General features: G+C 44.3%; 2 protein-coding genes across 4 annotated transcripts in view; both read left to right on the forward strand.

Annotated features, from left to right (window-relative positions):
• The window catches only part of LOC143282772 (uncharacterized), a 35108-nt gene extending 13671 nt beyond the window's left edge, over positions 1 to 21437 (forward strand). For 2 of the 3 annotated variants that reach the window (XR_013055299.1, XR_013055300.1), the window contains 2 exons: positions 261 to 1580; positions 4324 to 5114. Coding sequence is in view for 1 of the 3 variants with exons in the window: in XM_076588536.1 (XP_076444651.1) it covers positions 1415 to 1580; positions 4324 to 4505; positions 19615 to 19746 (480 nt within the window). In the remaining 2 variants the exon portion in view is untranslated. Of the gene's footprint in view, positions 1 to 260; positions 1581 to 4323; positions 5115 to 19614 lie in introns of those variants that run through there. The other variant, XM_076588536.1, reaches the window with a different exon arrangement.
• Positions 9072 to 19643, forward strand: LOC143283181 (uncharacterized). Its single transcript, XM_076589359.1, has 4 exons — positions 9072 to 9083; positions 14673 to 14992; positions 15107 to 16263; positions 17088 to 19643. The coding sequence occupies exons 1-3, from the start codon at positions 9072 to 9074 to the stop codon at positions 15762 to 15764; spliced, it is 990 nt and encodes a 329-aa protein (XP_076445474.1). The 3' UTR covers positions 15765 to 16263; positions 17088 to 19643.
• Positions 21438 to 22128: the final 691 nt, after the last annotated feature.

Here is a 22128-nt window from a genome sequence, read left to right on the forward strand (position 1 = left end):
AAAGTTGAAGATAAAGATAATTCTATCAATCAGAAGCAAGATTTAATCAATCAACCAGTTAAAAAAGACAAAAAGCAAATACGAAAAACGATACTGAGGACAGCATGATGATGATAATGACTAAACAATGATGGTTGCGGTGATGATGGTGATGATGATGACGGTGATGAATACCAGCCATGAACTTAGACACCTCAGCTCACTTTACCTCATTCCATGTTCACCAGATCAGTAACGCTGATTTCTGCTTTTCATTGCAGGTGAACGGAAACACTGCAGCGCTCAATTCTGTGATCGGTCAGGTCTGGTTCACTGCACGCCTCATCTTTTGTCATCATCTGGCCACGATAACTGCACAATCTGGCGGAACTGATATATACTACCTTAATCACTATTGCAGTTTCTTCCAAGCCTACTGTTGCAATTGAAGAGTACTTCTGCGCATGTCTCATAGTCTCACACGTCTCTCCATATATGGTGACCTCATCATCAACGTGTATTCGTAAGGGAACAGCCTGAGTCATTCCTACCCAGTTTGGTTAAAACCAACCTTCCTTTGCTTTGTTTATGTAAGATTCAGATAAAGGCAAGGAAACAGAGCTATAAATTAAGCACAAAAAAGGGAAACTCAATTGTTAATATTAAAAAAAATAATCGTCGCGAAGTTTGTGCATGACTTTGCCAAAGCTCGCTTGACACTTTCAACAGTATCTTCCTGATACTTTCTGACTTTGTTTTCGCAGGCCATCCACTTCTTTTAAAAGTTACACAGCTGTTTTTTTTTTTTTTTTTTTTTTTTTTTTTTTTTTTTTTAAACTGTTCATCAGTGGCCAAAACCCAAGACTACAACATTAACATTTGCGTCTGATCGGAAGATGTGTGGGTTTTCTTTCAACAAACATTGGCACAAATAAATATTTACAATGAGTCCCTATTTCAAAGACGTTAGTAAGTCAATCAGTGAAGAGAACGACACCACCTACGCTGAATCGGAACTTCTCTTCGTGGAACGTTTCTCCGAGACGAGAGTTGCTGTCCACGGAAAACACCGCAAGCCAAGAATTATAGACGGGATGGCCGTGTCCGGCCGAAGTGGAAAGTGCTTCACATCCTTAAATCTGACTGGATGATAGTGACTACACAAAATCTCACAGGGGATGAACTTTATTTTTCGGACTTAGTCCTTCTCGCGAAGAGCATCGTACAACTGTTAAATTAGACCGAATAACTGTCAGTTTGTGACTCGAACAGCAGTCAGTCAGTGAATGAACAGACGTCTCGAGAGATTTTTTATTAAAATTTTAAACAGGACTGCCATCTGACACAAAACATAACGAGGCCAAGACTTTCTTTCTGAGCTGAACTGTGCAGGCTAAGACACGCGCGATTCTCTTCGGAAAATCAGATCTGCAGTATGTCTGACAGAGATCCCCAAGCAAACGACGATACACGGGGATTTGGCGCACTGCTGCACTTGCGCCAGACTGCTGTACGAGGGGGCGTTGAGGAGTCACGGCGGGCGCCAGACATCGACCTCCATGGCCACCCTGGCCTGAGCCGTGCTCCCGCGGATGAAATTGGTGAGCAACTCCCAGCTGTCGTACGGTTTCAGTTTCAGTTTCAGTAGCTCAAGGAGGCGTCACTGCGTTCGGACAAATCCATATACGCTACACCACATCTGCCAAGTAGATGCCTGACCAGCAGCGTAACTCAACGCGCTTAGTCAGGCCTTGAAAAAAAAAAAGAATAAATAATAGATAAGCTTACATAAATAAATAAATAATAATTATGATATAAAAAAGGTAGTAGTAATCATAATAATAAAAAATAATAAATAAATAAATAAATAAGACAACAATGATGATAAATAAGCAAATAAATGTAAAACATGAAGACACACATTCACACATACACCCACACATGCATAACAGATACGCACCAAACACGCAGTTTCACAGATATGAAAGCACAGTCAAATACATATAAACGTACATGAGCTCCACCACACACACACACACACACACACCACACACATTACCCTGCACCTCCTCTACCCCCCCTCCTCCACACACTCATTTCTAGTCTATGTATCGCAGCTTCCACGTGTCGTACACGTATAGGTAATGTCCACAAAGTGCAGTTATGGTCAGTGTGTATTCTGCCGGTCATCGCAGGCTGGTGCTCGCGCGGCGATGGTTGTTGGGATGGTTCGTGTGTCTTCTGTGGACGTGCGGTCAGTTGACTTGTATTCTAGGATGGGAATGGCCACGAACTCCGTTTCTCTCTGTATATCTCTGTCTCTGTTTCTCTCTTCTTCTTCTTCTTCTTGTTATTGTTATTCTTGTTGTTCTCGTTGTTGTTATTCAGATGCAAATATATGACCATAATATGTTCAAAGCATTTTCAACACGTGGATGACCATCAGTAATTGTGTGTTTCACTTTCATTATGATTGCAGAGGGGGTTGCAACACACATAGTGAGTACAATTCCAGTTTCATTTTGATGGAGAAATGTATAGGAATGCAGTCCGGAAAATGGGTAGCGCTTCACCGTAAAAACACACACAGACCCCACCCCCCACCCCCACCCCCTCCCAACCCCCCTCTCTCTCTGGGGAGGGAGGGCATGGGAGAGGGCAGTATAACATGAAAATGTTCGACAACTTTGGATTTTGTAATGTACTCTGAGGAGTTTTGAGAATTGGGCACCCAATTCTATGGCTATTTGTTGTGTTTCTGCAAAAAACAACCACCACCACCTTCTTGGTGGTCTTCCGTATTCCGAAGAAGACGCAGTCTGTGTTTTCAGTGATGAGAGCACAAGTCCAAGACTGGAGGCACACAGGCGCCTGCACGTGCCACCAACGGTCGTCTTGTTGTCTTGTGGAGGGGCGGACGCTGCTGGGTGACGTCAATTTCTTGCAGCAGCGAGACGTTGTTGCCGGTTCTCTTCAAAGTCAGCCGTTATTCTAGAAATGAGCGACCTCCATGCTGGTCTGTTTGCTGCGGAAGCTTCAAGTTCGCGAGGCTAAATGCCGCTTCATTTGAGGTAGCTCTTCAGAGTGTCTTTGTACCTCACTTTAAGCCTTCCCTGTCTGCGTGAGCCTACCTTGAGTTGCCCGTAAATCAGTTATCTGGGTATGCGACTGTCGTCCATTCCAATCAGTGACATGGCCAGTCCAGTAAAGCTTGGCCTTCAGCAACACTGATGGACTCAATGATCGGTTAGTCAGCTCCGTTCAGCACATCTTGGTTTGAGACTCTGTCCTGCCAGCGGATGTTTGTGATCACGCGCAGCAGTCTCATGTAGAACTGTTCCAGCTGCTTGATGTTCCGACGATACTGGTTCCACAGTTCACATCCATAGAGCTGTTCAGAAATTATGGCAGCCTTGTAGACCCTGATTTTTGTTGACAGTCTGGTGCCTTTTTGCTGGATGACCTTAATTCTCAGTCTTCTGAGTGCGTGGATGGACTTTTTTGGGGGGGATTTTACATGTGTGAACTCTTAATCCAGTGAACTGTCTGCTGAGATCATGAAGCTGCCAAGGTACTTGAAGTTCTCCACGCGCTTCAGCAGGACTCCATCAATGGCTGGGGCAGACTTGTGTTCAGGGCTGCTTGAACTGGGACCTTTGTTTTCCCTTGGCTGATTGTCAGTCCTCTTGAGGATTCGAGCCAGAATCTTTTCAGCAATTGAGAGTAAGGATATTCCAGCGTAGAATCCATAGTCTGACTTTGCTCCTTTGTTCTTGGACAGAGCCGCTGACATACATTCTTCCTCCCAGATGGCCGAGAGAACGTCAAGGAATGCTTTGAAGACTGTATCTCCAAGTGCTGTGTACAGTTCTGTAGGAATTCCGTCTTTCCCAGAGGCCTTGCCACAGTTCTTCTGCTTTGTGGCAGTCTCGCCTCGTCCTTGTTGGCTGGAAGGTCAAGGTCATAAACCACCACCACCAAAATCGAAAAACCAAACTAAACAACAACGAAAAACCTGTTTATATATCCTAAAACACTGCAATTTCATGTCGCATATCAGTTTTGCATTTTGTTCTATGCTGTATTTCCTCACAAATGATAGTCAATTATGTGCAGTTTTCGGTGATTTTCTATAATCATGAAAACAAATAAACAAACAAAAAAAAAACAATGGAGAATTTTACATACAGACATGTTTATGAATGAAGTCCACGTGTGTGTGTGTGTGTGTGTGTGTGTGTGTGTGTGTGTGTATGTGTGTGTGTGTGTGCGTGTGCGTGTGTGTGTGCGTGTGCGTGTGTGTATGTGTGTGCGTGTGCGTGTGTGTGTGTGTGCGTGTTGCAGATATGCATCCTCTGACCTCGGTCGTGGTGACAAGCCAAGCCCCATATGCGGCACCACCGACCCTTCCCGGCCCCAACACCGTCGCCCAAGGGATCCCTGCTCCCCCGGGCCTCACGGAGTGGGATCTGGGGTTTAAACCTCGCGTTCCGCTCCTGCTGTGCCACGAAAAAAGATCTGATCCAGTTAATAGAGATGGATAGATCTCTGTGTCTCTGTCTCTCTCTGTGTCTCTGTCTCTGTGTCTCTGTCTCTGTCTCTGTCTCTCCAGACTTTCTCGATGCGGGGCGGGGGAAGGGGGTGGACTTGACTCATATCACTCAGTTTGTTTCTTGCCTCTTCTTCTTCGATGTTGTTTGTACATGTCTTTTTGTACCTCCCCCCCCCCCCTCCCGCCCCCCTCCCACAGCCCCCTCCCTCCTTACCCCCAACCACGGATTGCCCCCGTACCCCCTCCCTCCTTACCCCACCCCCAACCACGGATTGCCCCCGTACCCCCTCCCTCCTTACCCCACCCCCAACCACGGATTGCCCCCGTACCCCCTCCCTCCTTACCCCACCCCCAACCACGGATTGCCCCCGTTCCCCCTCCCTCCTTACCCCCAACCACGGATTGCCCCCGTACCCCCTCCCTCCTTACCCCCAACCACGGATTGCCCCCGTACCCCCTCCCTCCTTACCCCCAACCACGGATTGCCCCCGTTCCCCCTCCCTCCTTACCCTCAACCACGGATTGCCCTCGTACCCCCTCCCTCCTTACCCCCAACCACGGATTGCCCCCGTACCCCCTCCCTCCTTACCCCACCCCCAACCACGGATTGCCCCCGTACCCCCTCCCTCCTTACCCCCAACCACCGATTGCCCCCGTACCCCCCTCCCTCCTTACCCCCAACCACGGATTGCCCCCGTACCCCCTCCCTCCTTACCCCCAACCACGGATTGCCCCCGTACCCCCTCCCTCCTTACCCCCAACCACCGATTGCCCCCGTACCCCCTCCCTCCTTACCCCCAACCACGGATTGCCCCCGTACCCCCTATCTCCTTACCCCCAATCACGGATTGCCCCCGTACCCCCTCCCTCCTTACCCCCAACCACGGATTGCCCCCGTACCCCCTCCCTCCTTACCCCCAACCACCGATTGTCTCCGTTCCCAGTCTTCTGTTTCTACGTTTTCCCCACACCTTTTCCCTTTTTCTTCTTTATTTTCTCGATCTGATTAGTGTATTTGTTGTGAAGGTGGGCTGGATGATACGTAGTATGCAGGAAAATAAGCAAAAGTAGACCGGATCGACATGAATCGAGACAGAAGATTTGTTTGGTGTATGCGATAACCAAAACCTAGCTGAGCGGGGAGACTGTTTTAAAAGCCCGATATAAAAGAAAAATGTTATTTTGCAGCCGTAGGTGGTGGAGTTCTCTGGTGGTTCTACAGCTGAAGGTGAGCTTCTAGTTGTTAGAGGATGGAGGGGGGGGTCGTCCGGAAAATCTTGAATTTGTCAGAGAACATAGCAACAACTCGTACTTAGTTCAGTCCACTGCTGTTAAAGGAATAACGTTTCGGAGGGTGGGGTTGTGTTTTGGGACACATTTCACGGGGATGAAATCAGCTGTATCTTCTGGAATATTATTGAAACCCTTTGATGATGCCAGACATTCGTGCTGAAGAGTTTTACAATACGTTAGGTAATGCCTTGTAAAGTGTGTGTTCCTTATTATTTGACAGGTCTGCCTAACTGGTTTGACTGATGGCGACAAAGGCATCGTCAGCCTTTCCTCGAGAAGCGTGTGTTCTTTGTCCTCTTCTTTCGTTTTTGTTCATCATCTTCTTTACCTGGAAATTCATTGAGATCGTTGGTGTCTTCAGGAGAAGCATACATGTTCACTAACATGACATGGAAGTCTTTGCTACTGTGGAGCTTCAGTTGCCCTGCTAGGACTCAGAGCACCCGGCTGACAGTATCCAAGTCTGGCTGATTGAGTTCAGGTGTAGTTCTTTTGGGAGTCATCTTGCTGGACGTGTCTGGAGGCGTTATAACCGTTCCATTGAAACGACGTGGTTTATCACCGCTCTTATTTCTGAACGCACACACGTGAAACAGGCTTCAGTTCCATTTATTTGCACGGCCTGATGGCAGCGTCAGCTTCTGATCTCTAAGTTTTTTTATGTTAAAAGGTGGATGATCATGGCAGCTAAGAATAAGGCGCAATGTCCACGAATGATGAGATCTGATTACCAATAAACTATGTTAATAAGAAGTGCACTTCAATTAGATGTGAATCGCCACAGTCTGCCCTTCCTAATCGACTGGGCTTATTGCAATCATGATGATAACAACACCAGCCGTAGTGATGGTAATGATATTGATATTGATTATGACGATCATCGAAATCACTTTAGGCGATGTGAAAAGTCCTAAGTCTAACTTGTTAAGCGAGTTTCCTTGTTACATTGTTATGGTATGTTAGTTTTCCCATCATTCCATCTGTCGGAAAGAGGACGTTGTGAAAAACGGATTGGATTTCTCTCCCTGGTTTCGGAACACATTGACAAAAGCAACATTCTGACAAGACACATCCGAAAAGAGCGGTAGTTGTTCATCAAAATGATAACAATAGGTACTTGTTAGTCCTAATTTCAAAAGTTCTTTCTAAGCACTTGACATAATTTCATGTTTCACAGTACTAGTTTTTTTTAAACTTCGTTACAATAGAACAACACAAACAACCACCAATACAACAACAACAAGAATGTGAAGGGGTGATATAACCAAATAAACGAAGGTATGGGATACAGACAAAATAGACTGAGAGAGAGAGAGAGAGAGAGAGAGAGAGAGAGAGAGAGAGAGCTCTTACAATATTAGCCTGAAATACGGAGGTCTCATCACAAGCTGTCCTTTTGTAGCAAGATCAACCCAACTTTGTAGAATCGCGGGAAGGATATGACTCATGATGAAGCATGCAATATATCAGACAGGCAGGACCTGACAGCAGAATTCATCCAAGGGAAGCAAACGATAATTTGTAGTAGACTCTTTCTGCTACCCAAAGGAAGCCAGTGGATATTTTGCTTAAAATCAGTGTGATCGGAAGGAATGATCTGAAAACAGAGGAGCGGCGTGTCTTTGTGGATCTGATGAAGTCAGTCAAGCACGAGCAAAGACTGAATTGAATGTGTCTGCTCGAGGTGGAATCAAAGTGCAGATGCTGTCTGGTTGTTTGGTGCTTCTGTAACTTATTCTGCACTTTGAACAAACACAGCTTTATGGATCTGGGAAATAAACTGAGGAAGCGTCGACTCCCGGACAAGATCAGTCCAAATTGTGCACAGCTAAAACCTGTACACCAGAATGGCTGACTCCAAAAGACAGGCGGTGAAGAAACTTCTCTGAGGTGGAAGTGAGCGTGAAAAGAAAAAGGAGAAAAAGAAAGAAAAACAACAACAACAACAACAGAAGAAGTGCTCAACACCAAATTGCATTGATTGGATTCAGTGGAAGGCTGCTAAGTGCTTGATTGCTGATAAATAATGTTGAAGACCGCGGCTCTCATTTACATCTGGTTTTGGTTTTGTGGAAAATGGACTGCCGTCATCAAAGCGGTGTAGCTTCTGAGTGAGTCATCTGTCTACCTATGTATCGTATTATCTATTTAAGACAGATAATGAGTGTGACATCAGATCATCAATCTGAAGAAAAGTAGCTGGAGGGAGTGGGGGAGGGGAGGGTGGCGCCGTCATCATAGCGGTGTGGCTTCTGAGTGAGTCATCTGTCTACCTATGTATCGTATTATCTATTTAAGACAGATAATGAGTGTGACATCAGATCATCAATCTGAAGAAAAGTAGCTGGAGGGAGTGGGGGAGGGGAGGGTGGCGCCGTCATCATAGCGGTGTGGCTTCTGAGTGAGTCATCTGTCTACCTATGTATCGTATTATCTATTTAAGACAGATAATGAGTGTGACATCAGATAATCAATCTGAAGAAAAGTAGCTGGGGTGGGTGTGTAAGATGATGAAGGCACATGTGAGGGTGGGTTTTTTGTGTGGTTTTTTGGGTGTTTTTTTTTCAAGTTGTTTTTGTTTTTCTTTTTTGACGCTTTGACGTATTGAGTTCAATTTTTATAACTTGTTTTTGTTGTTGTTTTTTGCATATGATATATATATATTTTTTTTTTGGTAGGGTCGGGGGTGTCTTGTTTTGAGACAAGGAGAGAACTAAAAGAAAGGAAGAACAAACATGAATCCAACAACGATAGAAACCTTGGAGAGGAGCACAGTGACAACAGTTAACGCCTATGCTCATAAGTGGAGTGATGGCCTAGAGGTAACGCGTCCGCCTAGGAAGCGAGAGAGAATTTGAGCGCGCTGGTTCAAATCACGGCTCAGCCGCCGATATTTTCTCCCCCTCCACTAGACCTTGAGTGGTGGTCTGGACGCTAGTCATTCGGACGAGACGATAAACCGAGGTCCCGTGTGCAACATGTACTTAGCGCACGTAAAAGAACCCACGGCAACAAAAAAGTTGTTCCTGGCAAAATTCTGTAGAAAAATCCACTTCGATAGGAAAAACAAATAAAACTGCACGCAGGAAAAAAAAAAAAAAAAAAAAGGGTGGCGCTGTAGTATGGCGACGCGCTCTCCCTGGGGAGAGCAGCCCGAATTTCACACAGAGAAATCTGTTGTGATAAAAAAATACAAATACAAATGTAAACCGTTTTGTTACTGTCTTCTTCTTATTTATATCTGACAATGACTGCCATGGTTGGCTGAACTATACATAATTATTGTAGGTCACAAAAATATCGGTAAATGATCGATAGTCATTTATTAGGAATTCTGCTTGTTTACCCTGCTCTACCGCTATCGTTGACATCAGCTTTTTAATCATCGGCAATGTTTACCAGTGTTGCTCAAAAGATATTTATCTAAAAGCATAATTTATTATTTACTGGCATGTTTGCCAAAACTGCTCAGAGACTTATCAGAAAGGAGTTGCTAAACGAACAATTGAGGATGGAGGAAGGGAGAGGGGAGGGGGAGGGGGGGGGTGGTGCTGGGGAGGGAAGAGGGGAGAAGGTCAGAGGGAAGGAAGATGGATAAGAAATGTAAAAAAAAAAAAAAAAAAAAAAAAAAAATCACAATGAACAGAAAAAGTCACTGAGGGTTTTGTGCTTACGATTTTGCCAAACCGCAGGTTTTGAAAAAATTGAAATAAATTAAATTAAAAACAACAACAACAACAACAAAAAACAAGCCCTTTTTTTTAACGATAGAGACATGCAAAAATGCTGATAGGTGGAAAACATTAACAACAACAACAAAACCACTGACTTGGTTTTATCATTCATTCAGTTTTGTAATTTCTGTTGTACTTGATTTTCTGTCTTAAAAATCAAAGCTTATTTAATTCTTCTTTCCTTCTGTTTCTTTATAAATAACGATTCGGAAGGAATTATTATCTGTTTCCACGCCCCCCCCCCCTTCTACCCCCCTCTCTCTCTTCTTTCCATTTCCATACCACCCCTCTCCCCCCTCTCTCTTCTTTCCAAAGTGGAAATGAAGGGTATCAAGTACAATGACTTTTTTTTCTGATATTATTATTATTATTACCATTCTTCTTCTTCTTCTGGTTATTAGTATTATTATTATTATTATTATCGTCGTTGTTTCAGATATGTAAAGTTGTCTGTTAGTGCAAATATTTACATACGTGTATATAATATTTCCTTGCTTTGTGTTGTTATTGTTTTTTTGTTTTGTTTGTGTGTGTGTATTTTTGTGTGTGTTTTTTTAAGTTGATCGATCGATTTATTTTCTTAGCTAACTCTTTAGTTTATATATTTGCTGATTACTTAATATGATTATTTGATCTCTCCCTGACATACGTATGCCGTTTGTTGCAAATCTAACCACAAATAGTTGTTTCCAGTTTACTTTTTAATTTGTTTTTTCTTTCAGCCATTTTCAGTCATTTTGAAGTTTTTTGTTTTTTGTTTGTTTGTTTGTTTTTTGGTGTGTGTGTTTTGTTTGTTTGTTTGTTGTTGTTGTTGTTTTTTTTTTTTTGGGGGGGGGGGGATTCGGGAGACGGGGTTCTTTAGAAACCTCTCCTCCTCACTCACTCCCTCTCTCCGTTTCCCCTTCTTCTCTTTCTGATTGTGCATCTCAGTATCTCAGTCTCTCTCTCTCTCTCTCTCTCTGTTGGCCTATGCAACAGAAGCGAGGAAAGTGGCCCGGAAGTGGGTGGGGGATTAAGCAACTTGGTATGATCCCCACCACACACACACACACACACACACACACACACACAAAACTCATATTCTTATATACACATATACATCCCTGCAAGGGCTGAAAGTGCGCGGCTCTTACGGTACTATTATTCATGTATGTGTTTTCAATATCATAATCATTCGACTGAATGGCGTAATCCCTCTGAACTGCCCTTCGTGGGCAAGACAAATAAGCACAGGAACAGGCAAATGAAACATACAAACAAAAACCAACTCCCATCTCCCCTCCCCCCCCCCTCCCCCCGCACCCCCCTCCCCCCACCCCGCAAAAAAACATGAAATATTGCTCAATTTGTTTTTCAAACAATCTTCTGCGGTCGGGTTGTTTTTTTGTTTTTTTTTAATGCAGATATTATGATGCAGCGTAATGAATCAGTCTTCACGATTTGATTCCTTTGTTCCAACACCCAGCTCCGGTCTTCATTCATATTTTGAAGGCGAGTCGGGGGAGGGGTAAGGGGGGGGGGGGGGGGGTAAAATGTTCAGTTCTACAGTGAACGCTTGGGGTAAACCAGTATGTGTGGTAGCACAGCCAGTCAGCGACCCCATCGGACTTGCCAGCAGTCCCTTACCCCCGACTGAATAAAGACGCATGCGTGTGTGTGTGTTTTGTAGGTTACCAATTTCACATCTTTCCATTTTGAATGTGTGTGTGTGTGTGTGTGTGTGTGTGTGTGTGTGTGTAAATCCGATAGAAGGTGGATAAAAGACCAAGTACTTCTTGGTAGACAACCATAATAATTATTAGAACATAGATGGACAGGCAGACAGGCAGAGTGGTTGACAGAGTGGGCAGGGTGATAAACAGGAAAAAAAAAAGAAAAAGAAAAAAAGAAGAAGAAATAAACAGACTGGCTGACAGAATAGACTGACTGACTGATCCGTGACAATAGGAATGACCATACAAAAGAACATAGTCGGTTCTGAAGAGCTAGATCTAGACTTAAGTATAAGTAGGGCTTGTTGGTATGTTTACTCATCGTCGAGAGACAGAAAAGCGTTTATTTTAATCATGGTGGGGTTTTGTTCTTGTGTTTTTGTTGTGTGTTTTTTTTTTTCAGGTAATCTTTGAGCAGATGAAACCAGAAATCAGGTGCAAACACCACGTTTTGTCAAAAACCTGGCACCACCACAAGAGGCCTTGATCATCCAATAATAATGATAATAATGATGATGATGATGATAATGATAATGATTTATAGCATCAAGCAAATTGTTTTGGCACATTACAATGACATTTTAATTAGTATTAATAACATACATTTACACACACACACACACACACGCGCGCGCGCGCGCGCACGCACGCACGCACGTACATACACACACACACACTGGGGATTCTCTGTCTGTTTTGTCTGCCTCTCTCTCTCCCTCCCTCCCTCTCTCTCTCTCCTTCACTGCTATGCAGTGCACTTAATCATGTAACCATAATTTACAATGTAACCTTACATGCTTTTTTGACATGATGATATATATATTTTTTTAATTATTCTTCTTTCTTTTTTATGTGAACTCGGACGATAAACTGTTTTACTGTGTCTAATTTGTTTGAAAACGATAGACTTGACATGAAAATGACCACACCTGGTATTAAGGGCACAGTGTTAGACATTATTCGTGTTGTTCTTTTTTCTTTTTTTTAAATTTATCATTATTATCTTCAGTTTTTTTATATAAATGATTTTGAAACTTTTGGTCCTTCTTTCGACAGCTGGATAAAAAAAAAAAAGCATTGTTTGCTCTGTTACCCTCAGAAAATGAAAATGTTCTTTTTTGTATGTTTTACAGAAATTCGCTCTTGTTAGCCCTGCATAATCTCTGTGGCTAATTACTTAATCACAAATTCTGTCGTTTACACAAATGTGTGCGTCTGTTGCACATTTTCTCTTGTTGTTGACGCTTCTATTGGTGAAGTACATTACAGTGAATGCTTAACTTTCCCCCCTTCACATGCATGTTTAAGAGTTATATATCTATATATATATATATATATATATATATATATATATATATATATATATATATAAAGATATCTATATCTATATTCATTGTTTCAAATTTCAGTTTTTTCGTAGTTTATTCTCTCGTATTCATATAGAATCAATTGTACATTGTAAACTTGCTTTCACGTATGCACTGGTCCAGTTTTTTTAAAGACACTTTGTATCTTCGTTACTTAATAGTGTTTGTAACATTTTTTGGACACACACACACACACACACACACACAGGGTAGAAGTGGTGGCGTGGTCGCTTGATAACAGTGTAGATAGACAGGGTAAGTAGAGTTCCAACTGCATGTTGGGGTCTTTGGTGTTGTTCTTGGTGTAGGTTCATTGATCTAAAAACAACAACAAAAAACCCAACAACAAACAGATTTTTAGATCAGTGGTGTAGGTCCCGAAAGACCCCAAGTATAGATAGACCTCGCTCATAGAAAGTACTGCAAGTAGATCTCAATGGTCACAGCTTCAGTTTCAGTTTCAGTAGCTCAAGGAGGCGTCACTGCGCTCGGACAAAACCATATACGCTACACCACATCTGCCAAGCAGATGCCTGACCAGCAGCGTAAACCAACGCGCTTAGTCAGGCCTTGAGGGAAAAAAAAAAAGAAAAAAAAAAAGGGGGGTCACAGCGAATCAGATAAGGTCACGGTCACCCGAGATAAGGTCACGGTCACCCGATGACCCCTGATCGGGGTCATCATGGAGGCTGCTCGTGCACTGACGACATGACAGAAACACCTTCTTAGTTCATGCCCACGAAACTCAACATTGTGTGGGAGCAGCATCCTGATACAGTTATTATTCATATTGACAGTCCTTGCTGAAATCTGTAGCAGTTGGTGTCAAATATCATTTGTGTGTGTGTGTGCGTGTGCGTGTGTTGACTTCATCAAGATTTTGCGCCTTATAATTATTATTATTAGTAGTAGTAGTATTTTTATGTATTTATCTATTTTATTTTATTTTATTTTATTTTATTTTATTTATTTATTTATTTATTTTAATATTCATTTATCTATTTATCTTTTTTTTTCTCGAGGTCTGACTAAGCGCGTTGGGTTACGCTGCTGGTCAGGCATCTGCTTGGCAGATGTGGTGTAGCGTATATGGATTTGACCGAACGCAGTGACGCCTCCTTTTGCTACTGATACTGATGCTGATACTGATCTTATACTGGTGTCAAAATCTTTTGCAGCTGCATCATGAGACTTACAATAACTTCCTTGATCCAGCCCATCATGGTGTTTACCACCCAGCCAGCACTCCCAAGTCTGTCGTTGTTTTCTTTCTCTCTGCCTTTCTTTCTTTCTTTCTTTCTTTCCACCTGCCTCAAATTCGACACGCTCACACGCCCCACAATCCTGACTAGAAATAATCACCCTTCGCTTGAATCTCCGTGCAATAAGGCCTGTAAGGCCTATGCGCCTTCTCATCATTGTATACTTTCCAATACTTTCGATATTGGAAAGATAACATTGGTTAGATAGGTCCCCTCCCCGTTATGGTGGAGTCAGTGTAGTGTTAGATAGGTCCCCCTCCCCGTTCTGTCAGTGTAGTGTTAGATAGGTCCCCTCCCCGTTCTGGTGGTGTCAGTGTAGTGTTAGATAGGTCCCCTCCCCGTTCTGGTGGTGTCAGTGTAGTGTTAGATAGATCCCCTCCCCGTTCTGGTGGTGTCAGTGTAGTGTTAGATAGGTCCCCTCCCCGTTCTGCCAGTGTAGTGTTAGATAGGTCCCCTTCCCGTTCTGGTGGTGTCAGTGTAGTGTTAGATAGGTCCCCTCCCCGTTCTGGTGGTGTCAGTGTAGTGTTAGATAGGTCCCCTCCCCGTTCTGTCAGTGTAGTGTTAGATAGGTCCCCTCCCCGTTCTGTCAGTGTAGAGTTAGATAGATCCCCTCCCCGTTCTGGTGGTGTCAGTGTAGTGTTAGATAGGTCCCCTCCCCGTTCTGGTGGTGTCAGTGTAGTGTTAGATAGGTCCCCTCCCCGTTCTGGTGGTGTCAGTGTAGTGTTAGATAGGTCCCCTCCCCGTTCTGGTGGTGTCAGTGTACTGTTAGATAGGTCCCCTCCCCGTCGTGTCAGTGTAGTGTTAGATCCTCTTCCCGTCGTGTCAGTGTAGTGTTAAATAGGTCCCCTTTCCGTTCTGGTGGTGTCATTGTTGTGTTAGATAGGTCCCTTTCCTGTTCTGGTGGTGTCAGTGTAGAGTTAGATAGGTCCCCTTTCCGTTCTGGTGGTGTCATTGTACTGTTAGATAGGTCCCCTCCCCGTTTTGGTGGTGTCAGTGTAGTGTTAGATAGGTCCCCTCCCCGTTCTGGTGATGTCAGTGTAGTGTTAGATAGGTCCCCTCCCCGTTCTGGTAATGTCAGTGTAGTGTTAGATAGGTCTCCTCCCCGTTCTGTCAGTGTAGAGTTAGATAGATCCCCTCTCCGTTCTGGTGGTGTCAGTGTAGTGTTAGATAGGTCCCCTCCCCATTCTGTCAGTGTAGTGTTAGATAGATCCCCTCCCCGTTCTGGTGGTGTCAGTGTAGTGTTAGATAGGTCCCCTCCCCATTCTGTCAGTGTAGTGTTAGATAGGTCCCCTCCCCATTCTGTCAGTGTAGAGTTAGATAGATCCCCTCCCCGTTCTGGTGGTGTCAGTGTAGTGTTAGATAGGTCCCCTCCCCGTTCTGGTGGTGTCAGTGTAGTGTTAGATAGGTCCCCTCCCCGTTCTGGTGGTGTCATTGTAGTGTTAGATAGGTCCCCTCCCCATTCTGTCAGTGTAGAGTTAGATAGGTCCCCTTCCCGTTCTGGTGGTGTTATTGTAGTGTTAGATAGATCCCCTCCCCATTCTGGTGGTGTCAGTGTACTGTTAGATAGGTCCCCTCCCCGTTCTGTCAGTGTGGTGTTATATAGGTCCCCTCCCCGTTCTGTCAGTGTAGAGTTAGATAGATCCCCTCCCCGTTCTGGTGGTGTCAGTGTAGTGTTAGATAGGTCCCCTCCCCGTTCTGGTGGTGTTAGTGTACTGTTAGATAGGTCCCCTCCCCGTTCTGGTGGTGTCAGTGTAGTGTTAGATAGGTCCCCTCCCCGTTCTGGTGGTGTTAGTGTACTGTTAGATAGGTCCCCTCCCCGTCGTGTCAGTGTAGTGTTAGATCCTCTTCCCGTCGTGTCAGTGTAGTGTTAAATAGGTCCCCTTTCCGTTCTGGTGGTGTCATTGTTGTGTTAGGATAGGTCTCCTCCCCGTTCTGGTGGTGTTAGTGTAGAGTTAGATAGGTCCCCTTTTCCGTTCTGGTGGTGTCATTGTTGTGTTAGATAGGTCTCCTCCCCGTTCTGGTGGTGTCAGTGTAGTGTTAGATAGGTCCCCTCCCCGTTCTGGTGGTGTCAGTGTAGTGTTAGATAGGTCCCCTCCCCGTTCTGGTGGTGTCAGTGTAGTGTTAGATAGGTCCCCTCCCCGTTCTGTCAGTGTAGTGTTAGATAGATCCCCTCCCCGTTCTGGTGGTGTCAGTGTAGTGTTTAGATAGGTCTCCTCCCCGTTCTGTCAGTGTAGTGTTAGATAGATCCCCTCCCCGTTCTGGTGGTGTCAGTGTAGTGTTAGATAGGTCCCCTCCCCGTTCTGTCAGTGTAGTGTTAGATAGGTCCCCTCCCCGTTCTGGTGGTGTCAGTGTAGTGTTAGATAGGTCCCCCTCCCCGTTCTGTCAGTGTGGTGTTATTATAGTCACACCGTCGTGTCAGGAGAAAAAACACACACCCCCCACGGTGGACAGTTGTAATTATTTGAGTATGGTGCGCGTATCCATTCTGGATGCTGTTTTACAGTTAAAATATACCCGTCCCATGTTCTGCTGTGTGTCTGTTACATTTAGATCGGTATCCCCTCTCCAGTTCTTAGTGTTAGTGTTACTGCTTAGAATAGCCCCTCCCCGTGTGTCAGTTGTCAGTTTTGTTAGATCTCATTCCGTCGTGTCAGTGTAGTTAAATAGTCCCCTTTCCGTTCTGGTGGTGTCATTGTTGTGTTAGATAGGTCTCCTCCCCGTTCTGGTGGTGTCAGTGTAGTGTTAGATAGGTCCCCTTTCCGTTGTGGTGGTGTCAGTGTAGTGTTAGATAGGTCTCCTCCCCGTTCTGGTGGTGTCAGTGTAGTGTTAGATAGGTCTCCTCCCCCTTCTGGTGGTGTCAGTGTAGTGTTAGATAGATCCCCTCCCCGTTCTGGTGGTGTCAGTGTAGCGTTAGATAGGTCCCCTCCCCGTTCTGTCAGTGTAGTGTTAGATAGATCCCCTCCCCGTTCTGGTGGTGTCAGTGTAGTGTTAGATAGGTCTCCTCCCCGTTCTGTCAGTGTAGTGTTAGATAGATCCCCTCCCCGTTCTGGTGGTGTCAGTGTAGTGTTAGATAGGTCCCCTCCCCATTCTGTCAGTGTAGAGTTAGATAGATCCCCTCCCCGTTCTGGTGGTGTCAGTGTAGTGTTAGATAGGTCCCCTCCCCGTTCTGTCAGTGTAGTGTTAGATAGGTCCCCTCCCTGTTCTGGTGGTGTCAGTGTAGTGTTAGATAGGTCCCCTCCCCGTTCTGGTGAAGTCCGTGTAGTGATAGATAGGTCCCCTCCACACATCTTCCCGGGATGGTTATACCTGTCAGCCATATCCCCTGAAGGGGGAACGAAATAAAGCGTGCAATTCCCTCGAGGGAAAGCATACCTACGTACTAAATGCATGATTTTATCAGCCATTTCTTCTCATTCAGTATGTTCAGCTGTCAAAGACGTGAGTGACAGTTTAACGAGCACGAAGTACGTGCATGTTTCGGTGAGTTGGAGCTAGCGACTCCAGAGGAATATGAAAGCGAACCCTATGAACTGGCCTGTAAGTAGTTTTCTTCTTGTTGTTGTTGTTGTTTATGTTTATTTAGACATATTTAGAATTTCATGAAGTGTGTTTATCGGCTGTTTATTGGCTAGTTGGTGTTGATGTTGCTTTTGTTTTCTGATTAATTTTTGGGTGTGAACCTGTACACGCTGATGTGGCTAGCTTCTGTGTGTGTGTGCGTGTGTGTGTGTTACCGCACATATTACACGTGATGGGCTGTACGTGACGATGTCAATGTAATTTTGCAAGTGAAGGACACTTTTTCTATTTTCGTTGCTGATCGAACTGCTGACGGTGTTATTTATAGTACAACCGCCGTGTCAGGAAAACACACACACACACACACACACACAGAGTAAAGCCGAACTGTATCTGCATAATTATTTTGTTGGTCACATGTTTGTGCAGCGTATCGCATTCAGACTACTGCTGTTGCCTACGAGGTAAAATATACACTCGTACTCAATGATTCTTTGCTGTAGCTAGTTCTGTACACATACCATATCAAAAGTTTGCGTGATAATCCCCTGCTTCTTGTGCTCAGTCTTTAAATGTTTATTGTTGCATTCATTGCCCTTGAACGAAACCATTAACACACACACACACAGAGAATAGTGGGCGCAGAGTTTGCTCATATTTTGAATTAGTATTTCATATTGTGCGTTGACATGAAGCCTCCCCCCCCCCCCCCCCCCAAACTACACAGTAAAACAGCATTTCTTGCACACTATCTTCAGCCATTCTCAGTACAGTCAGCCTCATTTGTTTGTTGTTTTTCCTCACTTCGTTTTTCGGCCCTGGCTGTTATTTTGTCGCTGTATAAAATCCTTTTCTCGTTCTCCCCCCATCCCCGCCCCCATCTCATTGAAAAAAAAAAAATCCCGTGTTTTAATCATCTAGATGTTGTTGCAACCAAACATTACCACATACGATTGCTGTTTACATTACCTGGTAAGTCCCCTCTTTCTTTGGAGACGTTACATGAGCGAGTCGATAAAAGCAAGCCAACTGAATTCCGTTAAACAGCGTTGAACGGCAGGTTGGGGAGGGAGTGCAGGCGTGAGGGAAAGAGTACGTGGGGGCTGTGGATCAAGTTTCCCTTTGACTCGCATAACATAGCACTTTGAGAGGTGCTGGGGGGGAATCATACGGAGTGTGCCTGCTCAGAAACGCCTGTGTGCTGTCCCTCCAAGACCACATAAAGACTAGGCCCTATTGCACGGCCTTCGCTATGGACGTCCCGTTTCAGGTCAGGGTGACATAAGCCATTTTCAGTCTCGTGAAACGTATCAGGAAGAAATCATGACAACGGATGGAGATAAGTTAACCGAGTTTACGTGATTTGGTTGATTTATCCGGCTGCATGGAACACGTCACTCCTATCCTCCTTCGCCTCTCTTAGTAACTAGAGCCAGATATAATGCTGGACTGTCTTCATTTCCAACTCTCGGGTTTCTACTAGGAGACGTGGTGTGTGTCCTAGACACAGCCCATCAAGTACCAACCCTTTCACCCCACCCACCATTCCACCCACCCCCGCCAAAAAATAACAAACAAAAAACAAACAAACAAAAAAAGCCGCGTTGACCGTTACATAGGGAGGTAATTCTTGGACAATTTTATTCACTGCAAAAGGGCGTCATTGTTTTGCTTGTTTCTTTTTTCCCCAAGAGCATAGGAAGAAGCTGCACTGGAGTGCCTGTCACAAACCCCCTCATCGATAGCTTCCCGTGCCATCCCAGTCCCACCTTCTTTGCTTCACTGCCTCCTCCCTCCTGCCACGATTGATCTTAATTGATCTGAACCTTTCTGGATATTTTGGATGTTATATCCGGTGCTTTTGATTTTTATATTTACATTTATATTCACCTGCCTGTCATGTGGAAACAAACGTATGTAACGACTATCGCTCATATTATCATGCTTTTGGAACTTTATACTGCCGATAGGGAATCAGTGAAAGAACTGTCAACACGGGTACGGCTGGCCCTATTAGGAGACAGGAAACACGCACCCCCCCCCCCCTCCTCCCCACTCCCCCCCCCCGCCCCCAACCCCACCTTGTCTTTCTTTCTCTCTTTCTTTCTGTTTTCCATAAAGAATATTCATTCATTCTCTGATTCATTGCACCCTGCAAGTGGCAGTTCTTTGAGCGTTGGATGTGCTTGTTTTCAGATCATGCGAATGCCATCTCCTGGTGCCATTGCACAGGGTATGCACTGTAAGCTTCCCCCTCCACATCTTGGCCGATGGCAGAACCTCCCACTGCCACAGTGCAGTCCAAGCTCCGACCCCAGTGCCTGTTAACAAACTGAACTGACTGACGCAATCAGATTTTTTTGTTCGTGGTCACAAAAGGGACACTTAATTCATATCGGGACCGGAATCAGACTGAATTTAGATTGTCGGTTTTAACCTCGACAAGGTTTATGAGACACAAAGGCAAATAAAGTCAGTCAATGAATCAAACATATATGACTTGGCTGAGACTGACCATGCGAGGTTTGATAACTGGCCAAGTGAATCGTGATATATCGCAGTTATCTCATCCTGGCGTGTGATGCGAGAGTGCCAAGCTCACGTGAAAAATTTTTTTTTAAATCTTAATCTTGAATCTCTTGAACCCAGAAAAAAACATGGACAGCCTCCTTACCCATCTTATAATGTGCTATTGTTCTGGTAGTATCAGTGTAATATTAGACATAATCGCTACTTGCGCGCTAATTACACGGCTCGAGTGTACCTGAATGTGAGCAACTCCCGTTTAAAAAAACACAAAAAAATCTGCGTGCGTAGCTCAGTTGGTGGCCTGCCAAGTTAAAAAAAAAAAAAAAAAAAAAAAAAAATTGCGGAAACGGTTTCTCGGGTGCCCCCTTTCACACAGACACGACTGAATCAAAGTAGGCCTATGTAATTTTCATATCCACGTATATGGAATTACGCATTTTTGCGATTTTATTTTGTTTCGTATCCCGGATTGCAAGTTCGTGTCCGTACAACTGAAATCACAAATCCACTGCATGGTCCCCGTATCAGTTCACAAAGATGCATCGACATGCAGTATTGATTCTTATGCGTTGATAACATCTTCGTGTGCGGTCTTCAAAACATACAGTATTGCGGTTAAGTACTTCTCATCACTTTAAGGGCCCGGCTGTGTGCACCCTTCCGAAGTTTTCTGAGTTGTTCTATCTTTCACCACCCACACAGGGACCACTGGAAAAGGGATCATATAGTTTGTTTGTTGTTGTTGTTTTTGTACGGGAAGACGGATATGTCAAACGATTAAATTTTGTTCACTCAGGCAGTTGTTACAGACTCTTTTGTATAATGTTAGAACAAAAGAAGGGGTTCACTTACGAATGACAACTTTTGATGATGTCTCGATAAGAAGAAGAATATTTCATTCGCCACCCTGACGAACGAGAATTGAGACACTGAAGGCTCTTTCCGACACGCCAGTGAAATCAAGCGGGAAAAGTAAATTAGTGTGAAAATGTTTGTAACAACAACAAACAAACAGAAAATAAAATGTACCAATAAACGATATATATATCTACGGAAAACATGATGTAACAAATGCTTTTGCGTGTGTTTTTGAGATGAATATAATAGTGCTGGTATCGTGAAGCTTTTGCTATTTTCATGACTGTGCAACTGCTGCTGCTTTTTGTTGTTGTTTTTGTTTTGTTTTTTGTTTCTTCGTTTTTTAACAGGGGAAAGTCAGACAGTTTCAGGAAGGTTTGATCTTGACTGACATGTGGAATGCATGTCTTATACTCCAGATTTGTTTTTCCTTGATGTGAAGCAGATTCGGTTAGATGAAAGAGGTCTTGTTTGATTAATTTAAGGAAAGAGATCTTCTTTGCTTTGAGGAAAGAGAGCTTGTACAGATCGAGAGATCTGGTTTGTAAAATGGGTTTAGATTTGTTGGCCTAGCCAGATTGTATGACTGACTGTGACTGTACCCTTTTTTCAGAAATAAATGCAGAACGCTTTCCCTATATTGTTTCAGTGTGTTTTGATTCTCTCTCTCTCTCTTCCCATAATTGAGCATCTTTGAGTTTGGCACTGTCGGTCAGTGCTTAATCACCACACATGCGTGCATATATGCCTCCCCCCCCCCCCCCCAGACCCCCCTCCACACACACACAACTGAACACACACTTATACACAAACAGACTCGCGTACAACATGCACACACACGCGCGGGCACACTCACGCGTGTGCGCCCCCACTCCCCCCCCCCCCCCCCCCCATCTCTCTCTCTCTCTTGCACGCGCACGCTTTAGTTTTACACAAACACACATACACGTACCCCCAAAACCTCCATCCCCACCCCCACTGGGCAGAGTTTGAGACTCGGAAATTTTGTGCCATTCATTGTCCTGCACATGACTGTGAAGGTCATATTAGAGCTCAATGAAAACTGACGTGTTTCTTTTAAATTATTTATCTATTTCAAGATTGATGGGAAAAAAGCAAGACAAAGATACAAAATTCTCTAGATCAAATAAATGCAATCGGTGATGATTGCAAAGCACACCATTATACTCTGGATTTGAAAGCGTCACCAGCCTTTCTGTTCAATGTTTTCGTCGCTCTCAGACCGGAAAACAATGTAGAGTAGGTTTCCTACCATGTCGACATAAGCAAGACATGATGATAAAACGAACAACAAAGAAATGA

This window comes from Babylonia areolata, chromosome 6, assembly GCF_041734735.1.
Source record: "Babylonia areolata isolate BAREFJ2019XMU chromosome 6, ASM4173473v1, whole genome shotgun sequence".
Lineage (NCBI taxonomy): Eukaryota > Metazoa > Mollusca > Gastropoda > Neogastropoda > Buccinidae > Babylonia > Babylonia areolata.